Below are 22587 nucleotides of genomic sequence, written 5' to 3'. Positions count from 1 at the left end.
ACTGGTAATGCAGCGATGGACAGGTTTTGCAGTCTGGTATTACACAAATTTTGTCCCTTGGCTGTTGCATGTTTGCTAAGTATGGATTGTAACACCAATTTAAGCCCAAGCAATCGATTTCATCTGTTTTTTCATGTGAGTAAAACACAAGGTTAGAGGTAAAAAGTAGAATTGTTTATATCTTGTTGCTATTTTTGAGGGGTATCCCGATTATTATAAAATTGTACGGATACTTTCCAGATGCTGTGCTGGTCAGGCTACAAGGGGACATGCTCAGCTGTGAATTTTAAATGACACTTCAATCTAATCTTGAGTCTAGAACTTAGAAGCAGACCCAGTGAGTGCAGTTTGGTCACAGAGAAAGATGTTGTCACATGTTTCAGCTTCTCCATAGTCATATGTCATTAGCTGAGTACTTGGTGAAATGTGATAGTTTTTGTCTTAAATTATTGTCATAAACATTGCTGGATGCATGTAAAAAATTACACGTTTCTAGCTGGTCACCATGGCCTGTCCACTCCTGTGGTGTGTTCAAATGTGTGTGACTTGCTTAACTTATGTGATTAAGTCTTGGTGACAGTGATGAATGGTCAGGGTTTGGTGGCTTTTAATGCTTGTGAATGACAGATGAATGCAGGAGCATTCTTTAATGTAATTTTTGTTTCTTGATTGCCTTAAGTAAGACACAGAAGTTGATTATTTACATTGGAACTCTAAAAAAAAAAAGAAAAGAAAAGGATGAAACACTAATATGTAGTAAGAAACACCTGCATTCTTCCATCATTCAGGAGCAGTTAAAATCTTCATACCCTAACAATTAATAATTGATCACAGCAGCTAATTTTGACAGAATACAATGTGTGTACAGTGTAGTTATATTCATCAAAGTATGCGACTCATACAATGTACAGGGAGTACACTGCAGGCAAATATTCCATGTTTCCATTTGTACTTAGGCAGTGTTTAAATGACAAAAAGTCAACAGTGCATGCCCCCTAGATCTGAGATTTGCCAATAACAGTAGAAAATGAACTTTTACAAAAGCTTGAATTCCTATCAGTAAGTTCACTTTGCAGTCCACACACCTGATGGTTTGAGCCCCAGCCATCCAGTCTGTGCAGTAGTCTCAGTTTAATGAGATACCAGGAGACATTCACTTGGAAAGTTCTTTTAATTAGGTAGGATTAGGATAAATACTTCAGGTCTCATGAAATTTCTTACTTGTTACTGATTTGAGTTGATTATAAGAGGCATTGAAAGTGAGAATGCTGAATCCCTTTTGATATTGAAGATTCTACCCTCTAGTAATCTTGGCTCGACTTCTTGATTTCCTCTAGAAGTGTGAGGAGAGAATTGCTCTGACACCATGTCATGTTTTATCAATATATGCATGAAGTTGGCTTTTATTAATTTATCTCTCTTTTGTAATGACAACAAATTCACACATTCATCTTCATGATAGACTGCATATATACACTGTACATGTATAACCCTTTGAGCCATTCAAGATTAGGAAAGAAGAAAAACAAGGAGAATTTTCACCCACTGACAATTTGACAAAACTTTTGATGCCAGTACAAGGGTGACTTTATAAACAGAATCTCCTGTACCAGTGAGAATATAAAAATCTGGTTAATCGAATTTGATAGCCAGCATGTGAAGTTATCACACATGCTCTCTATCCCTGCGTTCACATTAGTCCCCGTGATGCGGGGACAGCCACCAGAGATCTTATCTTTTTTGCGACTGACCGTCCACACTGCTATCTCATCTGTCCCCGAGCTGTGGGGGCAATTGGGTCTCTGGGCGAGCTCTGCTACTTGAAACCAGGCATAGCGCATGCGCACATTTGATGACCGCAGCAGTCAGCTGGACGCTATCAACTTACGCCCCAAGGTCACTCTCCCCTCCAAATCTTGTCCCTGGACCTGACTTACTTGGCAGCGACTACAACTGTACTTGAATCTTAGTCTTTAATGTCAGGTAAAAGTTTAATATTTACCAACCATTTTGATGTTTTCTACACATTTCAGAACAACTTCAGTTTACAGTGATGCTGTTTGTGTGTATGTGTGTGTGTGTGTGTGTGTGTGTGTGTGTGTGTGTATTGTACCCACAGCTGCACTACCGTGTGCACTACTACATGTATGTGCATGTTGTATTGTACTGCAACCAACTACTGTCTGCTTGGCAACTTAGAGCTTCAGTTCAAATGATTCAGTTATTCCATAATGTATGAAAGTGTCTTCTAACTAACTTTGAAGACCCAAATGTTAGTGTGTTGAGGATGTGAAGTATGTACACTAGTATTTACAAGTAGGATGTACAAGTGTATTTATACATGTTCTGAAATCATGCACAGAGTGAAACACCACAAGAATTCTAGTGCCAGTGAAACACCACTAGCATTCTAGTGCGATATAGAAGTGCACAAGCACAAGCATATCCCCTGAAACCAAGTTTGCCGCCACCAGGCTCATGCATGTACACGAGTAGGAGTGTGTGTGGAGACATCTACATGTATTTGCGACGTTTGTATGTACATGTGTACTTATTAATAGTACAGCGAGCTGTCCGAGCTCACAGTATCACATTGCGGCTGGCTTTTAGGATTCTTGGTTAGCAGTATGTACAGTTGTACAACAGTGATAGATTTTAATGCAATGCGTGCATGACATCACAATCGTTAGGTTATCATGATCAGTAGCTGAATTTCGGATGTTTTTTCGCCCAACCAAAAGTAGTAAATATATAAAAAAACGAGATTGACGTGGAAAAAAAATGCAAATGGAGATGTGAAAAAAAAATTCACTGGCATCTTGTAAAAAGTAAAGAGTAAACAAAAAATTGGATGTGCGTGAGAATGAAAAAAAAATCAATTTACTTGACTTACAATGTACAACAGAAGGAAGGAAAGAGAGAGAGAAATAGAAAGAGAGAAAGAATATATGTTGCAATATGTTACAGCTTCAAAAATGTTGATCAGTGAATATCAATGTTTCATTTATTCTTCTTTTATTGCAGGAGGAATTCCGCTCTGCATTGAATGTTCCAACCTTCTCCATGTCGGCTTCATGAAGAGCCACAATATAGAGACCAAAGAAGTCAAGGTAATTTGTTTTGATACTTTTGGCACCGTCTCGTCTGACTCACTTGTTACAATAATCTCTGGAGATTTTGAATTAGCACATTGGTTTTCTGTAGGCAGTGTGAACTTGATCCTCTCAATAATCCCAAGTGATGTCATGTTCATACACTTTACATTGTAGGCTCTGTCTCCTTTATGCTGAAAGTGTTTTGAACAAGACTTATATGGTGCATCATATTCATGTATGGTTGTAAAACATTGGAACCAAATTTTCCAAATCATGTTTACTCTTTCTGTGCCAGGGAGTTTGGACAGTGTGTACAATGCTATTGAATTTTCTGTGCTAATTTGCATTCGCCAATGGATTTACACCATATGACAAGTCAACATGATATGCTTATAGCAGGGGCGGATCAAGGAATTCTGTAGAGGGGGGGGGGGGGCATGACTAATATTTCTGGTGCCACTTCCGGGTTTCATTTCATTTTTTTTCTTTTTATTTCTTTTGGTTTTTAACGAAAAATAAAGGGGGAGCGTGCGCTGGTTGCGCCCCCCTCTGGATCCGCCACTGTTATAGCAAGTTTTCACTTTCTCATTCAACTTGGAATTGCTACTGTATTCAGGTGGAGAAAAACTAAGAATTGTGGAAAGAGGCTTGTGTGAGAGAGTTACTAAACAAACAAACAAACCAACAAACATTAAACTAGAGAGGGGCCGTCAAAGGCGGCAGACCCACGCCTAAGTACAAAGTCGGGGTAAACATAATGTGCATTCGGTCATCTACCAGAATTCGGCCACTTAATTGCCAGTGTGCTTTATCACCAGCCAGTGAGTTCTACCAAAGATCGTACACTGAAGTGTACGATCTTTGGTTCTACAGTCACATCACACGCAAATCACATCATTACACATACGGTATTAACACTCATTCACGTACAGGAAAGTCCTTAAGTCTCCTCCAAAAATCCATCGAAAATCCCAAATTCCACCGTCAAAAGTGCAGAATCGGAACTTTTCCAAGCGCGCGCGAATTAAGTCCAGTTTTAAGAGTATTGTCTACGCGACGGGTCGCGGAAAAAGCGCTAAAAATCGAGAAATACGCCGTTTTCTTGCGGGATATTTTGATTATAGCAAGTCGAGAGTGTGATGATATCAAAGGTCGTATGAGTGTACGATCTTTGATGGTATCCACAAAAGCAAAAAAGAAAAACAAAATTTACGTACCCCCTAGGCAATTACCCCTATGATTAGTGTCTACGGGAATTATTCAATGCAAGGGTTGAATGCAAATGTCTACTGCACCAGTATTCGGCCACCAACGAGCGCCGCAACGTCCCCGGTGCAATTTTGCACCAACAGTGTAGAGCGCGATGCATTTTCAGCGGCCTTGCGCACGCATTGACATTGAGCACGCATATCGTGCAGTGTGACTGCGACCGAGCAAAATGCTCCACCAACGAAAAAAACAATCAATGTTAATTTGAAAAATCATCAAATATCAAAGGTCGTATGAGTGTACGATCTTTGATGGTATCCACAAAAGCAAAAAAGAAAAACAAAATTTACGTACCCCCTAGGCAATTACCCCCATGATTAGTGTCTACGGGAATTATTCAATGCAAGGGTTGAATGCAAATGTCTACTGCACCAGTATTCGGCCACCAACGAGCGCCGCAACGTCCCCGGTGCAATTTTGCACCAACAGTGTAGAGCGCGATGCATTTTCAGCGGCCTTGCACACGCATTGACATTGAGCACGCATATCGTGCAGTGTGACTGCGACCGAGCAAAATGCTCCACCAACGAAAAAAACAATCAATGTTAATTTGAAAAATCATCAAATATCAAAGGTCGTATGAGTGTACGATCTTTGATGGTATCCACAAAAGCAAAAAAGAAAAACAAAATTTACGTACCCCCTAGGCAATTACCCCCATGATTAGTGTCTACGGGAATTAGTCAATGCAAGGGTTGAATGCAAATGTCTACTGCACCAGTATTCGGCCACCAACGAGCGCCGCAACGTCCCCGGTGCAATTTTGCACCAACAGTGTAGAGCGCGATGCATTTTCAGCGGCCTTGCACACGCATTGACATTGAGCACGCATATCGTGCAGTGTGACTGCGACCGAGCAAAATGCTCTTCCAACGAAAAAAACAATCAATGTTAATTTGAAAAATCATCAAAATACGGGCCAGTTTGTGATGACGGAGAACGAACTTTCATAAATCTAGAAGGACATAGTCCCTCAAATAGGCCTAAACGTAAATTTCGGAATTCTTACGAACATTTGAGCAGCGAAGTCGGATCGTTGGGGAGTTTATGTTTTCGTATGGTAGCGGAAAATCGCAAAGTGAGAAACGGGAAATTTTCGGAATGGTCACTATACCATGGGGTCAAAACTTCAAGGTCACACAGAATTTGCAAGGGTCAACCGATTATCACCAAAATCTAATCGATTCTTTCCTGTCATTATCCAAACATTCCCTGAACATTTCGTGCAAATCCATTTACCCGTTCTCTTGTTATCTTGTACACAAACAAACAAACAAACAAACAAACAAACAAACAAACAAACAAACAAACATACGGAACCCTTTACATAACCCCCTGCCGATTTTCATCGGCGTGGGTAAAGATAAGGAACAGTTCTAGAACATGGTTTCAGCACACTTGCAGTTGTACATTTCTTTGTATTTTTCTTTGCAGGAAAAGAAAGCTGAGTTCAAAGAGGCCATAAAGAATTTCAAGAAGTAAGAACAAGGTTCTGTTACTGTACATAACTAGTAACTTCAGCTGTAGCTTTTAAGTGTTACATGTAAATACTGTAGCTTAGTGATTAGTCATCTGTATTTGGGCATGTAAGACATTTTGGGAAACTGACTTTACTGTGATTATGATAGCGACCGTCATATGTAGGGGCTGTATCATGATGTTGTGAAAAATAACTAACAAAAGTCTTTCAAACAACAGAACCTATAGCCTTAGTCTTTTTCGGGCAAGACCACTGTGGTATTGTGTGTGTGTGGTGTGATAGACCCCATCTTCCCAGACATGGTGATGAGGGTCATGTAATTACAGGCCATAAGAAGAATACAGTGCTCACCTGATAATTAGCAATGATCTTAGCAGGCACACCACTTCATTGTGCTATGTGTTTCAAAAAACATTTCCCACTTTTTATCATTAATAGTTCAAAAACTATTCATCCGATAAAACTGTCATTGATTTGAGTAATAGCTGAATAGTGTACAATTTTGTTGGAGGTGATTTGAATGTGAAAGCATAAATCAGTTTCATTAAATCTAAGATTGATTTTGAAGTAAGGTTTCAGATTTTGGTCAAATTTTAACCCTCTGTACAATAATTGAACTTTGCACAGGAACCAATGATGTGTATGTGAGTGTGTGCTGACAATGGTCCTGAACAATGGACATGCCTGAACCACCTGTTGACTAGGCGTCAGTCTCGCGCTCCCAGGCACATGAATGCTTAATCAATAATTCATGTGGATTGCCCTGGGCACTGCTAGTCTGAATTCATGTACGGTAAAGGGTAAAACGCATGCACATGGAAAAAGTAAGCACATGTTTCCATGTGCTTGCAAACACCACATTTGCTGGCAATCATTTTCAAATTTTGCTTCACATATCACTAAATTTGGGATATAAATAAGCATAAATGATCTAAAGTTCTTCATTTTAATACAACTGTCTGCTAATAGTCTGACAAATTTGTCACTTTTTCGATAAAAAGATCATTTTTTGTAAAGAGTTCAGCAGCATTTTTCATTGGGGCGATTTGTTTCACAGTAGATTTATTTAAGGCTCCATATACACAAGTGTATACTCTAATTGATTCTCTTTGCTTCCTGTCACCATGTTTACGACAGAACAGAAGGTATTCATTGTAATTTCGTTTTTCAGAAGTAGGGAGAGCACTGTCGCGACTCAACGACAGTATCGGCAGGCATTTGACTTTACACAGATACTGCCAGAGGCTGAATAAAGACTAGTTGCGATAGTGGAATTTCTCATGAATAAATAATGAAGCATTCAAACCCTGGCCATTGTTCAGGACCATTGTCAGGGTGTTAACCACACACTCCCATACACACCCATTGTCCCCTGTGCGAAGTGAAAGTTTTGTACGGAGGGTTGAAAATAGAGCAAAATCTGGAACCTAACTGTGAAATTAATCATGGATTTCATGAAACTGATTTATGCTTTCATATTCAAACCACCTCCAACAAAATTGTACACTATTCAGCAATCACTCATATCAATGACAGTGTTATCTGTTATATAGTTTTTGAATTATTAAGAATAAAAAGTGGGAAATGTTTTTTGAAACACCTAGTATCAAGATAACAGCAGCTAGAAATAAATTATGAGAATATGAGTGTTTTTGTTATTATTCTGCCCTTCAACAGGAGAGAGCAGGTTCTCAAAAGAAGCTTGGTAGAGATTCAACATGCCCAACAAAACATCTCTAGCAGGTAAGCCATTATTTTTTTCTTGAAGGAATATGTTGAAATGAATTTTCAGTATGCCTAGCAATATGAGAGGTAACTAATTGAGGAGTGACTGCTAATTTGTGTATTAAATCACTTGATTGCTGTAAAAAGCAAATAAGCAAATGAGCTTCTGACAGACCATAAACATTCGTGTTCATGTATGTGTCATAGAATACTGTAAAAGTGGAAATTTTTGCAGTGTTGAAATTTTCGTGCATTTCACGCAACCTGAAACTAACGCGAAAATAAAAGCACATGAATATTTTTGCTTCCCATATGTTCCAGTAGTTGATGACTTGATTCTGCGGAATTAAAAACACTCGAAACTCTTCTTACCCCGCCGAGCGCGAAAAATAAGTCGCGTGAAAATATCCACTTTTACAGTAAGCAAGGTAGAACATCGGTGATAAAAGAAAAACCTCGAGTTTTTTCCACTTGAGATTAATTTTCTTGTACAATGTAATTCTTATGAATATGTAAATTTAACAAAAATTGTTAAGAAATTTTGGTTGCCAGAAATTTCATCCACTACAACAACAACAACAACACATGGAAAAAAAAGTATTTGTTACAGCTAACATATTGCGGACTTGCCAAGGAATATCTGGTAGATACAGATACAATGTAGAATTTTGCATGTGTGCTGTTCTTGAGGGTTTTATACAAATCAAAGAGAAGAAACCATGTGAAGACAGATGAAGTAACACTAGTCAATCAGCGGTATGCTCCTAGAATCACAGCATTCTTTATATCATGTAATATGATTTTCTGCTTGTATTTTATGTTGAAATGCCGTATAAATGATAATAATGCTGATAGTAGTAGTAGTAGTAGTAGTAGTAATGGTAGAAGTAGTAGTAACAGTAGTAGTCGTAGTCGTAGTAGTAGTAGTAGTAGTAGTAGTAGTAGTAATAATAATAATAATAATAATAATAATAATAATGATAATAATAATAATAATAATAATAACAGTAATGATAGTCTAACACTATTAGATGGAAGCACTTGGAATCTGTTGATAGATAAATGGAGATGTATACAAATGAATAGTTAGGTATCAAAAGTGAATATAGACATACTGTGTATAGATGAACAGATAGAGGCACACATTAATGATTTGATAGATAGACAAATGAGTGAATAAATTAACTATTGAACAGTATGTTGCCTGTGTTAGTGGATGGCACATGGCATGGATGGTCAAGGTGATTGATGGACTTTCCATAGAAGGGTCAACTGAATGGGCCCCGTCTTGTGTCTGCTCCCCGTGACAGGTTCGAGAACAACAAGTACTCGGTGCAGCAGGCCCTGAGGGCCATCAGCCAGGAGCTGAAGAAGAAGGAAGGGGAGCTGGCGGCCTGCATGCAGAAGACGGGTAGCTCCCTCCAGCAGGAGTTAGCTGCGGGACACAAGGAGCTGGAGAAACAGCTGCAGAAACTTCAGAATGTATGATTTTGTTCTCCATGACACAGTTTGTAGGGTTTATTGAGGGGAGTAGGAAGATGCTTTACAGACCAGGGGGGCATTTCATGAAGCATAAGCTACCAAAATCCTTGCATCTGATTGGCTGGGAGCAAATTTATCCAACAAATTTGTCAGACAAAATGCTTCATGAAATGCCCCCAGTTTTCTTAGTCAATAATTCTCATAATTTATATGAACATTTTTTTGGGTCTATATTCCTTATTCACCAAATTGTTGTTGAAAGGAAGTTCATCCCTACATGATTATAAAATTAGCAATTGTTGCCAAGTTGCTCTCTGACTAAGTTATTGCTCATATTTGTTTCAGCAAAAAATGAACCTGTGTTGTCTTCTGTTTATTGTAATGCTTTTTGTTCCTGTCATTTTAAAGCAAACAAAAATATTAATGTCAACCTTTTTCCATGAATACAGGTTGTAGTGTTTCCTTTTATGAATGTTGTAATTAGAAAAACTTGACCCTTCTGACATCTCATTTACATGTTGCTTATAGTGCCATAGAAGTAAGAAACCGTGATCTGTGTAAACCATACATAGAATCCAGTGATAAAGGAACAAAGTATTTCATAATTGTTCTTTATTTATGTAGTGTCACAAGAAGGCTGAGAAATTGATTTCTGCAGATGCCAGCAAGTTCATGAGTGAACATGCCAAGATCTCTGAAGAGGTATGGAGTATGAGATGATTGCCTGCAATGAAGCCATCCAAACAGTCTTTTTAGTCTCTTTACTATGAAGGACGGTAAAACATAGATCCATGTGTGTGTGGAGCTAGTCTGTACATCTCCATATTTCTCTCTGTATTGTGTCAAGATTAATTTCTTGTGCTTTCTGTAGCAACATGCGTAAAACTGCCTGCATAAGATTTGTTAAAAACATCCAAGAGATAGCAGTAGCGATGAAGATGATGGTGACGATGATAATGATAATGATAATGATGATGATGATAAAAAGAATAAAAAGTAATCATAAGTATCATCGCCACAATTATGATAATAGTAATAAACATGTAACTGATTGTACACTACAGGGTATATTTGGTCAAGACATACAGCACATTCAACTGCCTTTATCAAATTTGTCAAACATCAGAGAAATAAAAGTAATGATGAAGATGATGGTGATGATGATGGTGATGATGATGACGAGAATAAGAATAGGAAGAAAATAATGATAAACAATCAGGGGACGCGCTTAACTTTTTTTTTAACTAGCCAGGCGGACTACCTAGAATCAATTTTGACACTGAAGCAATATTTTGGCTAGCCAGACGGACTAGTAACTTCAGAATTTTACGATTTTTAGCTAGTCCGACGTAATTTCAGATGGCCAATGGCCAGCGGACCATCACCAATTTCGAACCCTGGTAACAACGTCATCATCACCATCGTCATGATTTATGGTAGTAACCATCGTCAAATACTTTATTTTGGAAATTGTGTTTTTAGATGGAAGGCCTTCTGAAGGAGCAGGTGGTAGGTGGCATCTCTTCCCTCAACACACCGATCTCCATGGATGCACTGGATGTTGGTAGGATTGTGGAGGAGTTGAGGAGCTTGGCTTCAGAATGGCTGGCTAGTCAGAGTGCCAGTGAGAAAGCCTCACTGAGGGAGAAGCTCCAAGATGTGAAAGAAGGTAAATGTAGTTCTTGTTACCCTCCACTGGTGCATAATTTTCTGCTGTTATTTCATCACTGCTGGTATGAGAGTGCAATTAGCTGTTGAGGAAGAAGGTCAATGATTTACTGTTGTGACATTCCTCAACTCAACCTGCATATGAACTTTATACAATTATCTACTTTGGAAAATGAAATATTTATATTGTTATTAGAAGGTGACCCCCCAAAAAACAAACAAACAAACAAACGAACGAAAAACCTGATACACATTAAAAACACAGCCCTAGAGAAAATAAAGAAAGTAATTCCTGTGGAAATTTGTATACATATGTTTGTTGAATGTCTCTTCTATCATATGACTCCAAAGAGTCTGAAAATATTTCATGCAACATGTAAGTGAGCACTACCCACTTTTGTAAAGAACATGAAAAGTAGGCTGCACAAGAATTCACTATCCATTTAGTTGGCTGGTGGCATAGCATAGACCTGTTTCTGCGAGTACCCCCACAAGGGAATGGTGGAGTTTTAAGCAAGGAGACAAACAGCTTCCAGAATTTTGATATGTCTCACACTCCCACCTACACACAGGAGCATGCCTTCTATCGTCAAGCGGTGAAAACTGTCTCGCCTTTGCTTGATTGTGATAGCGTCGGAAGGAAAACTTTGAAGGCGTTTTTCTTGAAACTCTGATTTCATCAATTACTTGACATGCCTGTTAAAATCATCAATATCTCTGCAACCGAGTACTGTTATGAGTTGTACTATATATGAAATTAAAGTAGAAGAGTAAGGGAATAACGTCATGCCATTTTCAGAATATTGTCCTTCCCCAACTTTCGGATCCTTTTGTTGTAGCGGGTCACATATGTTCATGCAATTGATAGGCATACATGTATGGTTGTCCTCTTTTCTTTAGGTTTAGTTATTTTCTGTTGTTGAAATCATAATCATCCTTAGTATACAATGTAGTTCATTGACTAAAGCATTAACAGAATTATCTTTTGCAAGTTTTTATGCTGGATACAATGCAGTCATTTGTACTCTGAACTGTCTATTCAAAGAGAAAATTCTAGCTGTGTAGACAATTCTGACGAGTTGGTCATTTCAGTCCACTTGGTTGGTGTGTTTGATTGAAGGCAACAAGCTCCAGGGGTATGTGGAGAGCCGTTTGGATGACCGAGGCTGTTTCTGGCTGTGTCCGGACATGCAGGAAGGGACCACTGACTGCCTAGATGACCTCAGCTTCGACATCAGGTATGATGACGGATGCCAAGACATCGAAATGCTCTTTCCTTTCCTTTGCCATACAGGGAAAAAGGACAAAAGACATGGCAGAATGCTTAGCTCTAATTAACCAATCATCCAAATGTCCACATACGTGACTGCAGAGCTCAAAACTCACACAGAGTAGGCGGAAATGAATTTCCACTCATCTACATAGTTAAAAGAGTATGTTCCAAGCATTAAAATCATATGTAACTTGTTAAAATTTCCCTAACCTAACCCATTCAAAAATTGATTAAAAAAAGAGGGAGTTAGGAGATAGATAACTTGTTAAAATTGGTCTATCCTAGCCCATTCAAAAAGTGATTGAAATAAGAGAGGGTTAGGAGTTTCATGGAAAAGGGAGAAAAGAGGATTTAAAGATTAGTGTCACTTGGGTGTGCTGTGCAGAAGCGTCAATGAAAAAATATCTGGTCCAGAAAAAAATGCTAACATCTCAATTTTGGCTTTCTTTTAAGCTGCCAAATCTGACAGTAGGTAGAGAAAAAGATTTACTCTTAGGTACTACAATCTTAGAAATTTGAGTTGTTCAATGCAAATGACATATTTTGGTTTATTACAGAGAATCCTATTCTGTGACTTTTTGTGGGTTTTAGCTTGGCAATCACATATGTAAGAGTTGAGCGTAGTGTCCAACTTCTTACTCCAGTAGTGTACTTGAGCGGCTTCATTTATATTAATCCTTGATCTTTTTTTCAGTTAGTGGACTTGAATTACAATTAAAAAAGCATAAGCAGGCCATAAGAAAATGCTGTGATTGCTTGACTTGGTACCCCAAGTGGGGATGGGGAAAAAAACATACAGTGTACTTCTGTTGTAATGAACACAGTTTTAACAACTTTGTCATTACAATGAAGTAAAAATTAATGTTCAAAAATTAATGTCTATATAATTATATTTTCATCCTTTACTGTTTGGCGAACTAAATTTTGATATAACCAAAGAAAACTACTGGTCCCAATAACTTTGTAATAATGGGAAACGCTGGTGAAGAATTTTGATGAAGAGATGACTCCACCCTTTAATCTCTGTCTTTCTCTCTTTTGATTGTTTCAGGAGAGACATAATAACCCACGGCCTAGAGGACTTGCTGGTCAAGGAGGGATCTTTCTGTGTGGCTCAGTATGACCAGGATCACCGCTGGTACAGAGCCAAAGTGGAGAAACTCAAGGACGTAAGATGACCAAGACAAGTCCTTGCATCATTTGAAACAATTTTTTGTTTTTCAGTGGAGGAATGATTACTACACAGACAAATGATGTCCCATAACAACGACAACAACAACAAATCATCAATTATTCAAATTTATGAAGTTCTTCCGTCGAGATGTTTTCATTGCAACTGATTTACAAATTGCCCTACATCGACGTAAATAAGCACTGAATTGATCAGTGTTTTAGTAGTAGCCAAGATAAAAAATCATGGGCGTACATACTCGAGCAGGATTTGACGCCTGTCTGGTGATCAGGAGGTCGTGGGTTCGAATCCTGCTCAAGTATGTACGCCCATGATTTTTTATCTTGGCTACTACTAAAACACTGATCAATTCAGTGCTTATTTACGTCGATGTAGGGCAATTTGTCAATCAGTTGCAAATCATCAATTGTTTAAAACAGTTGTAATGACCGAGTGTGTTACACTGTATCTAGAATGATTCATGTCACATACCTAGCAGACTAAAATTGCCGCAATGATATTAATTTCTGAACTCGCTTTAATAAATATCAAGAAAATTGAACTCTTGCAATCTCATCTGCCACATGCATTTTGGATAGCAAAATTGTCTTTGTATCATATCTCTTATTCCAAGTAAGAAGCCTTTTGTGCCATTGAGTGTTTTGTCCCTCTGATTTAAGTAATTTTTATGTGTTTCCTTCTTTCCATTTGATTCTAAATGTATTACTGTTTTCTGATGTGTCTGTAGCATACAGCTGAAATTCGCTGGCTGGACTATGCCCATCCAGGGGAAGTGCCTCTCAGCCACATCCAGCCATTACGAGAAAAATTCCTTGACATCCCATTCCAGGTAGGGTTTAGTCAATAGTTACATAAATGATGGTTGATGGTTAGCTGATAGTTGAAGTTGATGGTTGATAGTTGCTAGTTGACAGTTAAAAGTTGATATTCAGTAACTTCTTGTTGAAAGTTTACATTTGATAGTGTGTAGTTGATAGTTGATAATGGTAGCTGACAGTTGATAGTTGATTGGTGATCTTTGATTTAGTAGAAACTGTTAACAAGGTTTATAATTACATTTCAGTATGACTTTGATAACAGAAGTTTACTTACAGGACAAAAATTAAATGATTTAGTATGCCCTTTCTTGGTCAAGGATATTTCCTTGGCCCAAGCAATATGTGCTAGTAGAGATAAACCAATGTCTTCCAGATAATTGCAAAAGAAAAAAAAAAGAAACTTTTATTTGGTTTAAGGTGTTCAATTATGTTCAACCTTTCTTCAGGCTTTTCAGAGTTGTAGCCAGTTTTAAAAGGCACTTTCATTTATGTCTTATTTCCTTTTCAAGTATCAGTTCTTAGAACACTTGGCATTTGTTTGAGACAAATTGATTTCTGTTTGATAGACGTAGAAATGAATCACAACTGCCAGACTGTGTGAGATTGTCTAAAACCATGCTTCAGGCTTTCCAGAGTTGTAGCCAACTTTAAAAGATACTTTTTCAGTTTTGTCTTGTTTTATTTTCAAGTGGTAATTCTCTTGAACACTCAGCATTTGTCTGAGACTAATTCACATCCGTTCAATAGGACATAGAAATAAATGATGCCTGTTAGATCAGTTTTGGCTGTTTGCTAGAAAGCTCAACTCTTTACTCTGTTTGTTTATCAGCACAGACATCCTGAAAGTAATGTCCAGTAAAAAGGGATTGGGAAGTCCCACACTGTATTTATCCCATTTCAACACAATGATGGAATATGTGATCCTTTTTGACAGGGCCTGGTGTGTACACTGTTTGAAGATATGTCAGATGATATTCCTCGACAAGCACGCTGGGAGTTCTCCGATCTGACTGCCAATGTACTACTGGACTGTACTATCATCAAAAAGGTAGATATGGTGCAAATCAGTCCAGTGTGTGCTGGAATGAAATGAGGTCAAAGTAGATGTGTGAGTGAAAATCCCTACAGATGTCTTTCTATGGATCTAGGGCAGTTACCCCCTGGACAATTACCCCAGACCCTTCCCCTTGCCCTAACCCTAATCTTAATCCTGAATCTAATCCTAACCCTACCCAAACTCTAACCCTAAACCTAACTCTAACCCTAATCTTTACTCTAACCTTATCACTAACCAGTATTTAGCGGGGGGGGGGGGGGGGGGGGGGGGGGGGGGGGGGGGGGGGGGGGGGTAGTTGTCCTTTATAATTGGTCTGATACAGCCAGATTCGCTGTCTATATGTATGCCAGTATCATTAAGGATTTTATTCAAAGCATTAGCGTGAATAGCATTTAGGGCTCAACACTTAATTTATTCTCTGGTGACACATTCTAGCCACTAACACTTTGGAATTTCAAAGTTCTGGTGGCTGGAATAAAAAACTGGAGTGGCGTCATAGAAGTGAAAGGGAGAGATAGAGATCCATTTAGACTTTTTGTTTTGTGTGTAGACGTCTATTACTACTTGCATGTATATTGTATTTAATCTAAATCTGTTTTGTCTCTTCATATTTCATTTTGAATTATGACCATAGGTGCTGGTCATACGAACTTCATGAAGTCATTGTCAAATTATTATGCCTCCGCCAACGAAGTGGCCGGAAGCATTATGTTTTTGGGTCGTCCGTCTGTCCGTCTGTACGTCCGTCCGTCCGTCCGTCCGTACGTCCGTCCCGTTTTGTTTTTGTCGATATCTCAAGAACCGTGAGGTGGTTTTGCATCAAACTTGGTATGAGGGTATATCCTGGGGGGATAATACTTTGTTTGGATTTTAGGGTCACGGGGTCAAAGGTCAAAGGTCACAGGTTATTTTGTGAAAAAAAGGTTGAAATCTCATGTTTTTCTCCATATCTCGCAAATGGTTCAAGGTATCTTCATGGAACTTAGTATATATGCATGTACCGATGGGCAGTGATTATCTAGGGAAGTTGGGGGTCATGGGTCAAAGGTCAGGGGGTCAAAGGTCAAGGTCAACTCCTCAAAATATCACTGCTTTCCTTATATTTATGCAATGCCTGAAAGATTTTTTTTTTTAAACTTGATGTATGCATGTATAACCCAATATATATTCTGTGGGAAGTTTCTTGCCAAAAGGTCAAAGGTCAAAAGGTCAAGTGAAAGTGCCAAATTGCACTTCTTCCTCCATATCTCAAAAGTAACTCAAGGTATTATCATGAAACTTACATATTTATGCATGTTCTACCTAACAGTGATTCTCTTTGGAACTGTGAGGTCAAAGGTCAAAGGCCAGGTTTAGATAATACTATTTTACCATTTGTTGCTGAAATTATACTTTTTCTCAATACCTTGAAAATTACTCAATGCATAAACTTATAAAAGGGTCAAAAGTCAAGTAAAAATCATCAGTTCCCCCAAATACCTGCACTCTGACGTTTTAATCATTCATCCAATTGAACCTAGTTCTAGGAAAGTGAACATTCAGCACACTTGTGGCAAACCTGTCATTTTAATATTTTGCCAATTGTGTGAAACTTTCATCACACATTGTCAAGACATTGTACTATAGACCTATTAGGAGAACCATGCATTATGGCGGAGGCATACACCAGTCGCCGTAGCGACATTTCTAGTTTTCATACATGCATCTTGTTTTCACTTCACTTTCATAATTATCTTGATGACTAATGTTTTGATTAGTAAGTGATATCAAGCACCATCACCATATACAGCTGCATAAACTCCATGTTACAAGCAATTATGAAATTGAACCTGCAACTGTGACTAGAATTTCCAGAATTATTATTATTATTATTATTATTATTACTATTATTTATAGTGCGCTTTTCCCACAAGGCCCAAAGTGCTTACAATCAATTCAAAACATGTACGACAGTATATATAATTGGATAAATGTTATATATACAGCTACGAACTAGTTGCTACTGAAAAGATGTGTTTTCAAGGCTTTTTTTAACACACTGACTGATGGAGACTGTCTAACGGTAAGTGGTAAATTGTTCCAGTGCTTTGAAGCAGACACAGTAAATGTCCTATCACCGGCTAAGGTGCGAGTAACAGAGTATGTGAGACGAAGCGGATCACTAGATGACCTCAAATTTCTAGTAGGTGTATATAAAGTCAAACAGGCGTCTAAATATTTTGGAGCTTGATCGTTAAGGATTTTATAAACAAACAAAACTAATTTGAAAATTATCCGTTGCTTCAAAGGAAGCCAGTGCAACGACTTCAGAAGTGGCTGAGATGGGTAGTCCCTAGAAACCTGAAACACTAATCGGGCTGCCCAATTTTGAAGTCGCTGCACACGATCCAGTTGAGTTGAAGGAATGGAAGAGAGAAGCCCGTTACAATAATCTATACGGGATAGAACTAAAGAACGCACTGCGTTATGACATGCAGATTGATCAGTAAATCTCCTAATCCTAGCAATATTTCTTAAATAAAACGTAACAGTACTACAAATTTGAGAAATATGTTGAGACATTGACATTCGACCAAATTCCCCTTACACTAACAAAAAATCTCAGAGGTTCAGCTACAGATCTGCATTTATTAGAGTATGAATTCAGATTGTATTTACCCATAAATATGCTTGAAATGCAAAGCAAAGCCTGTCCACTTGAATTAATGTAGCACAGTTTGAATAATTTCAGAAAATGGTTTCCTGCCAGTTAACCCTTTGAGGACAGACTGATTTTGCTATAACACGCATTATTCCCATAGACCCCTGCCCAAGTATACTCGGGACTCGTCCTCAACAGGTTAAAGAGGCTAAATTTTGTTTGCATGTAATGCCATATCATATGTTGGGTTTTGGCATAGAAGATTGATTAGTTCAACATGTTTTTATTTGTCAGCTTGGCATGGATAGAAGAAGGAAGATGCCCATCTACCTGGTCAAGCTAGAGCTGCAAGGAGAGGAACACCTGGACGTCAACAAGAGTGTGTGGGAAAAGGGTAAGACACCACTCGTGACTTGCAGTGACGAGATGACTAAGTCAGTAGTGTGTCTGGCATGCAATCAAATTGCTTGGGGTTCAGATGTGGGTTCCAACCCTAGTGAGTCTTACTAAGCAGTGTTGTGGTGTCTGCATGCCATCCCCTCTGGTAGAGGTAAACCAGTCTGTCCTTCGGATAGGACGTATTAAAGAATGGAAGTCCCATGTGTGAGAGAGTCACTACCCGCAACCCATGTGAAAGATCCCACTTCATTCATTCATTGCAAAGAGCAGGGTGTAAACCTGGTGAAGTGGTCCGTATCGAGTACTCACAACTGTACCCCATGAAAGACCAGCAAGTGCAGCTGAATATTGTGTATCCGGCCATTTTGCTGGATGGAAAATGAAAAACAGACAAACAAGCTAGGCAAATTGACATTTGGCATAGCAAGTATGATGTAGCTGAACTCCATTAAACCTCACTGGTATTTTAAATGAGGCTTATTTAGTTAGATGTTGCATCGTTGTGTTTCCACACTGATTATTTTATTTAGATAGTTTATTATAGGTTATGTATTTATATTTTTTCAGCTTTCAAATGTATGTTTGTATGCTTTATGTTACATTGATTTTTTTTCTGTAATTTCTATATTGGAAAAGGTTTATGTGATATTGGAGAAAAGGCTGATCTGAATTTGATTGAAATTGAATTAAGTGCATTTGTGGGAGAATGATAAGCTGGAGTTTAGAATATCAGCTTTGTAAGAACTATATAAGGGTAAAGATACACTGTGGTGGTTTGATTTATTTTTCTCATTGATTAAAGTTATACCACTTCACAATAATAGTTACTAGGCAGTTGTGTGCATTGTTGAAATATTGGCAAGTGTAGTATAGCTCACTTGTTTGAAAGTATGTTAGATGTCATCACTATATGAGGATTTCAGTTCTATATCTGTACTTTAACACATCGTGTAGGGGGAAAAAAATCCATGGTAAAGATGTCATTGTGTCTCTTGTAATTTGAATACTAGTGCCAGTAAACCAGATGTTGCACGATGTGGTGGAAAAGAAGACACCACATACCACACATATATAATTTTCAACCTGATGACACCACAGATATAATTGAAAGTTTCTACTTCTGCATAATTACCTACATGTACCTACTGAAATTGTTGTCTATGATGTACTGCTTTCTTGCATTTGTAGATTTTGGTAATGTGTCACACACCTATTTTTTCTTCCTTCTCATCGTTGCTCCTTTCACTACCATGTTAATTTGATAAGAACTTTTTTGCTTCTCTGTAGACAGGTTGTTGTGACCTTTACTTTACCCTTATCTTCCTAACAGCTGAAGAATCGAAGAGCAAAAAGGTAAACAATTTTTGTTTCACTTTCTCAATATGCAAATAACAATGAACCTATGTGAGTCATTGCAGTAAAAGAACATCTAAAGGAAGAATAGACAAGAGTTTTAAGGCTGTGACAAATATATTTTATCGTTACAAATGATGTAGCTCATTCTAAATACTAGAATCATGATGGGTGACCAGTGCATACTTGCTTGTGAAAAGATTCCTCATCACTACGTAATAGTAAACCATGATACATACATCGTATCTGGCCTTTAGGCATTGAAGTTTATGCAACAATGAATATATTTGATTCTCTTAGTTCTCTTATCAAGCATTGTCAAAGCATAAAGATTTAGAATCTTTTTTGTTTTGGCAGTCAGCCTGAGTACTTGTGGTAAGTTTCTCTCACAAGCATGCTGTAGGAGGATCTTCTTTGAGTGCTGTTGCAATACAACAACTGCCAGATCGACCTTTCCTGCATTCAAATGAAAATCAGCAATATTGCAGTACCACAATACTGGAATGAAATAAATCAATTTTATGTTGGGCATGCAAATTTTTGGCAGCGAAATATTTATTGAGATCACCTGGGGCCCGTTTCATAAAACTTGTCATCAGTGACAAGTTGCCATAGATGTGACAAGCTACCGAAATCCTTGAATCTGATTTGCTGAGAGCAAATTTGTCATAGAAATGTGGCACTTGTCACTGATGACAAGTTTTATGAAACGGGCCCCTGGTCATCGAAATTTCCCCTTATTTTTCTCATGGTCATCCGTAGATATGTCACGTGATTTTTCACATGTGCATCATCAGATTGTCACATGATAGCCTCACAAAAGATAAGCTATGTAGTGTTTTTTCAAGTGAGGAGAAAATAATGGAGAGTGTGTGAAGAAATAGAGGAACAATCACCTGCAAAATCAACATGTAATAAGTGCTTACAGTAAATAAATATGATTTGATGTATACATGAACTTACATTTTATCGTAATTTAAGGTACCAATGGAGGAGACTGTTATAGGCAGTTGACTAGCCTGGGATAACACCTCTAGGCGACATGATATCTTGTAATTCTCTCTAATTTACTAACTGACGGAACAAATCTTACACACACAAACTCACAGAATAGATGAATGATAAATGAAAGACTCAAACCTCTGGATTGAGTTATGGATGACTATGCACAATTTGAATAGTTGATCACCGGTCCCCCAATGCCTGAATCTGATCGGTGAAGAATCATAATCAATCTCTTTCTCTGACATGTCGACAGGGACCAATCGCATACCAAGACGTACGCCTCACGCACGAGGATTCCAAGGACATCGTTGTGACCAAGGAGGTGGTGAACTCCAGCAAGAAGACCTCAGACGAGCCAAAGTCGGGAAGCAATGAGGAGGAGAAAGCCGACGGCAAAACGGAGGACAGAGAGAAGGGTGAGGACAGTAGAGACAAAGAAGAAGAAGATGAAGAGGAAGAAGAAGAAAAAGGAGGAGAAGAAGAAGAAGGAGGAGAAGAAGATGGAACAACATGTGAGGGACAAGTGGGAGAAACTAGCGGGTGCAAAAGTAAGGATTCTCACCACTCCAAGACTGACAGTAGTCAACAATTTAACTCCTTATCTAAAGGCAATCAACAGGAGCCCATCGTTGAAGTCATTGTTGAGAAAATCCATCATTGTCTTTAATATGTGTGTGTGTTTGTGAGTTTGTGTTTGGGTGTGTGTTTTTTTGGGGTGTGTGAGTGTGAGTGTGCATGTGTGTATTTGTGTGTGTATTCATGTATGTGTGCTTGGTCAAGTGTGAGTATGTGAGGCTGTGTGTCTGGAGGTGACCATTAGGATTCACTAGGTTAGTTTGCAAACTTAGAGCTGCATATAGGGTGATTGAAGGTTGCTCATTTATTTTTGTGTTTCTTGTGCTTTGTAATTGATGTCTAGGTTGATAAGCAGGTATAGATATTATATCAACACCTATGATTGCTTTAAAAGTAATGAAATTATTTAATTGAATATTTGATTTTACTTTCAAATTTAGGGAATTTTGCTTGACTTCATTTGTATATATTCTACTTGACATTGAACTGTACCTATGTTAAAGAATACATAGTTTGAACTGGATGGAAATATGTGACAGTGAACCAGGAGAGTTTAAGTGATTTCTGAAATGCAAAAACAAAACAATACAAAATATCTCTAAGTTCATTTGATATCTGTTTGTTGGTTTGATTGCCACAGATGATACAGGCAATGAAGAAGAAACGGCAAACTCTGGATCAAATGTAGATGGAGATGAGGCCAAGGCTGAAATTGAGAACGGAGAGGGAGACGATGACGATAGCTTCAAGGATGCAAGTGAAGCCCTGGATGACCTCAACCTGGCCAAAACGTTGGAGAAGCAAGCTGACTCTGCTCCAGCACAGCCAGAAACGGGTAAGGAGATCTCCGCATGGTCTAGGAAAGGATGGATAGGATAGAATATACTTAGAAAAGAGACAAATGGTTGCCATTTGAATTGATTTTTTTGTACATCCTGTTGAAGGGTTTAAAGTCAAAATGGAGGTGATTCTTGATGGCAAGAATTAAATGCTGAGAGACATTCAAGTAAACAGGGGAGAGGGGCAGGATGGGGTTCTTTTGTCTTGCAATTCTGCAAGAAAGTGGTGTCAGGACTAGACATGACTAAATCTGAGTATATAAAATGAAAAGGTGGTTGTGACACAATTTTCATTATTTGGGAATTTGTGTTTTTGATAGGATGGCATCTCAACAGAACTATTAAGTGTATGAGTGGAATTTTTTTTTTTGCATTTCACGCATGCATTTCACGCAACCAGAAGCTAGCTTGAAAATAGTAGCACGTGAATATTTCTACTTGTTATATGTATCACTATGTAATATTTCATTCCACAAAATTCATCTTACGTGGCCGTGTGCAATAAATTTACTTAAGCGAAAATGTCCACTTTTAGAGTGCTATGGTCATAGAGATAGCAGAATAGAAAAGTCCAAATGCACTCTTCCATTGTTGCCAAATGATCTTGGTACTTATATCTAGGCATCATATTCTAATGTATGTTGAGTAGTAACTGGTAGGTAGATTCTTTCTTTAATGTGGACAGATGGATTTCAGGTAGTCATATTAATGTTTT

General features: G+C 38.2%; 1 protein-coding gene across 1 annotated transcript in view; it reads left to right on the top strand.

The window, feature by feature from the left end:
* Positions 1–22587, top strand: part of LOC139736053 (uncharacterized) — a 37544-nt gene that overhangs the window by 1109 nt on the left and 13848 nt on the right. Inside the window, exons 2-15 of the mRNA XM_071646801.1 lie at positions 3025–3110; positions 5799–5842; positions 7522–7587; positions 8880–9051; positions 9676–9753; positions 10534–10720; positions 11840–11957; positions 13044–13161; positions 13912–14013; positions 14937–15050; positions 17995–18094; positions 19430–19452; positions 20711–21005; positions 21674–21868. Of these exons, the coding sequence (XP_071502902.1) occupies positions 3025–3110; positions 5799–5842; positions 7522–7587; positions 8880–9051; positions 9676–9753; positions 10534–10720; positions 11840–11957; positions 13044–13161; positions 13912–14013; positions 14937–15050; positions 17995–18094; positions 19430–19452; positions 20711–21005; positions 21674–21868 (1698 nt within the window). The remainder of the gene's footprint in view (positions 1–3024; positions 3111–5798; positions 5843–7521; positions 7588–8879; positions 9052–9675; positions 9754–10533; positions 10721–11839; positions 11958–13043; positions 13162–13911; positions 14014–14936; positions 15051–17994; positions 18095–19429; positions 19453–20710; positions 21006–21673; positions 21869–22587) is intronic.

This window comes from Diadema antillarum, unplaced genomic scaffold (assembly GCF_040938485.1).
Source record: "Diadema antillarum isolate AM-2024a unplaced genomic scaffold, OU_Dant_1.0 seq00000620_RagTag, whole genome shotgun sequence".
Lineage (NCBI taxonomy): Eukaryota > Metazoa > Echinodermata > Echinoidea > Diadematoida > Diadematidae > Diadema > Diadema antillarum.
This window is presented reverse-complemented; position numbering and strand designations above follow the sequence as displayed.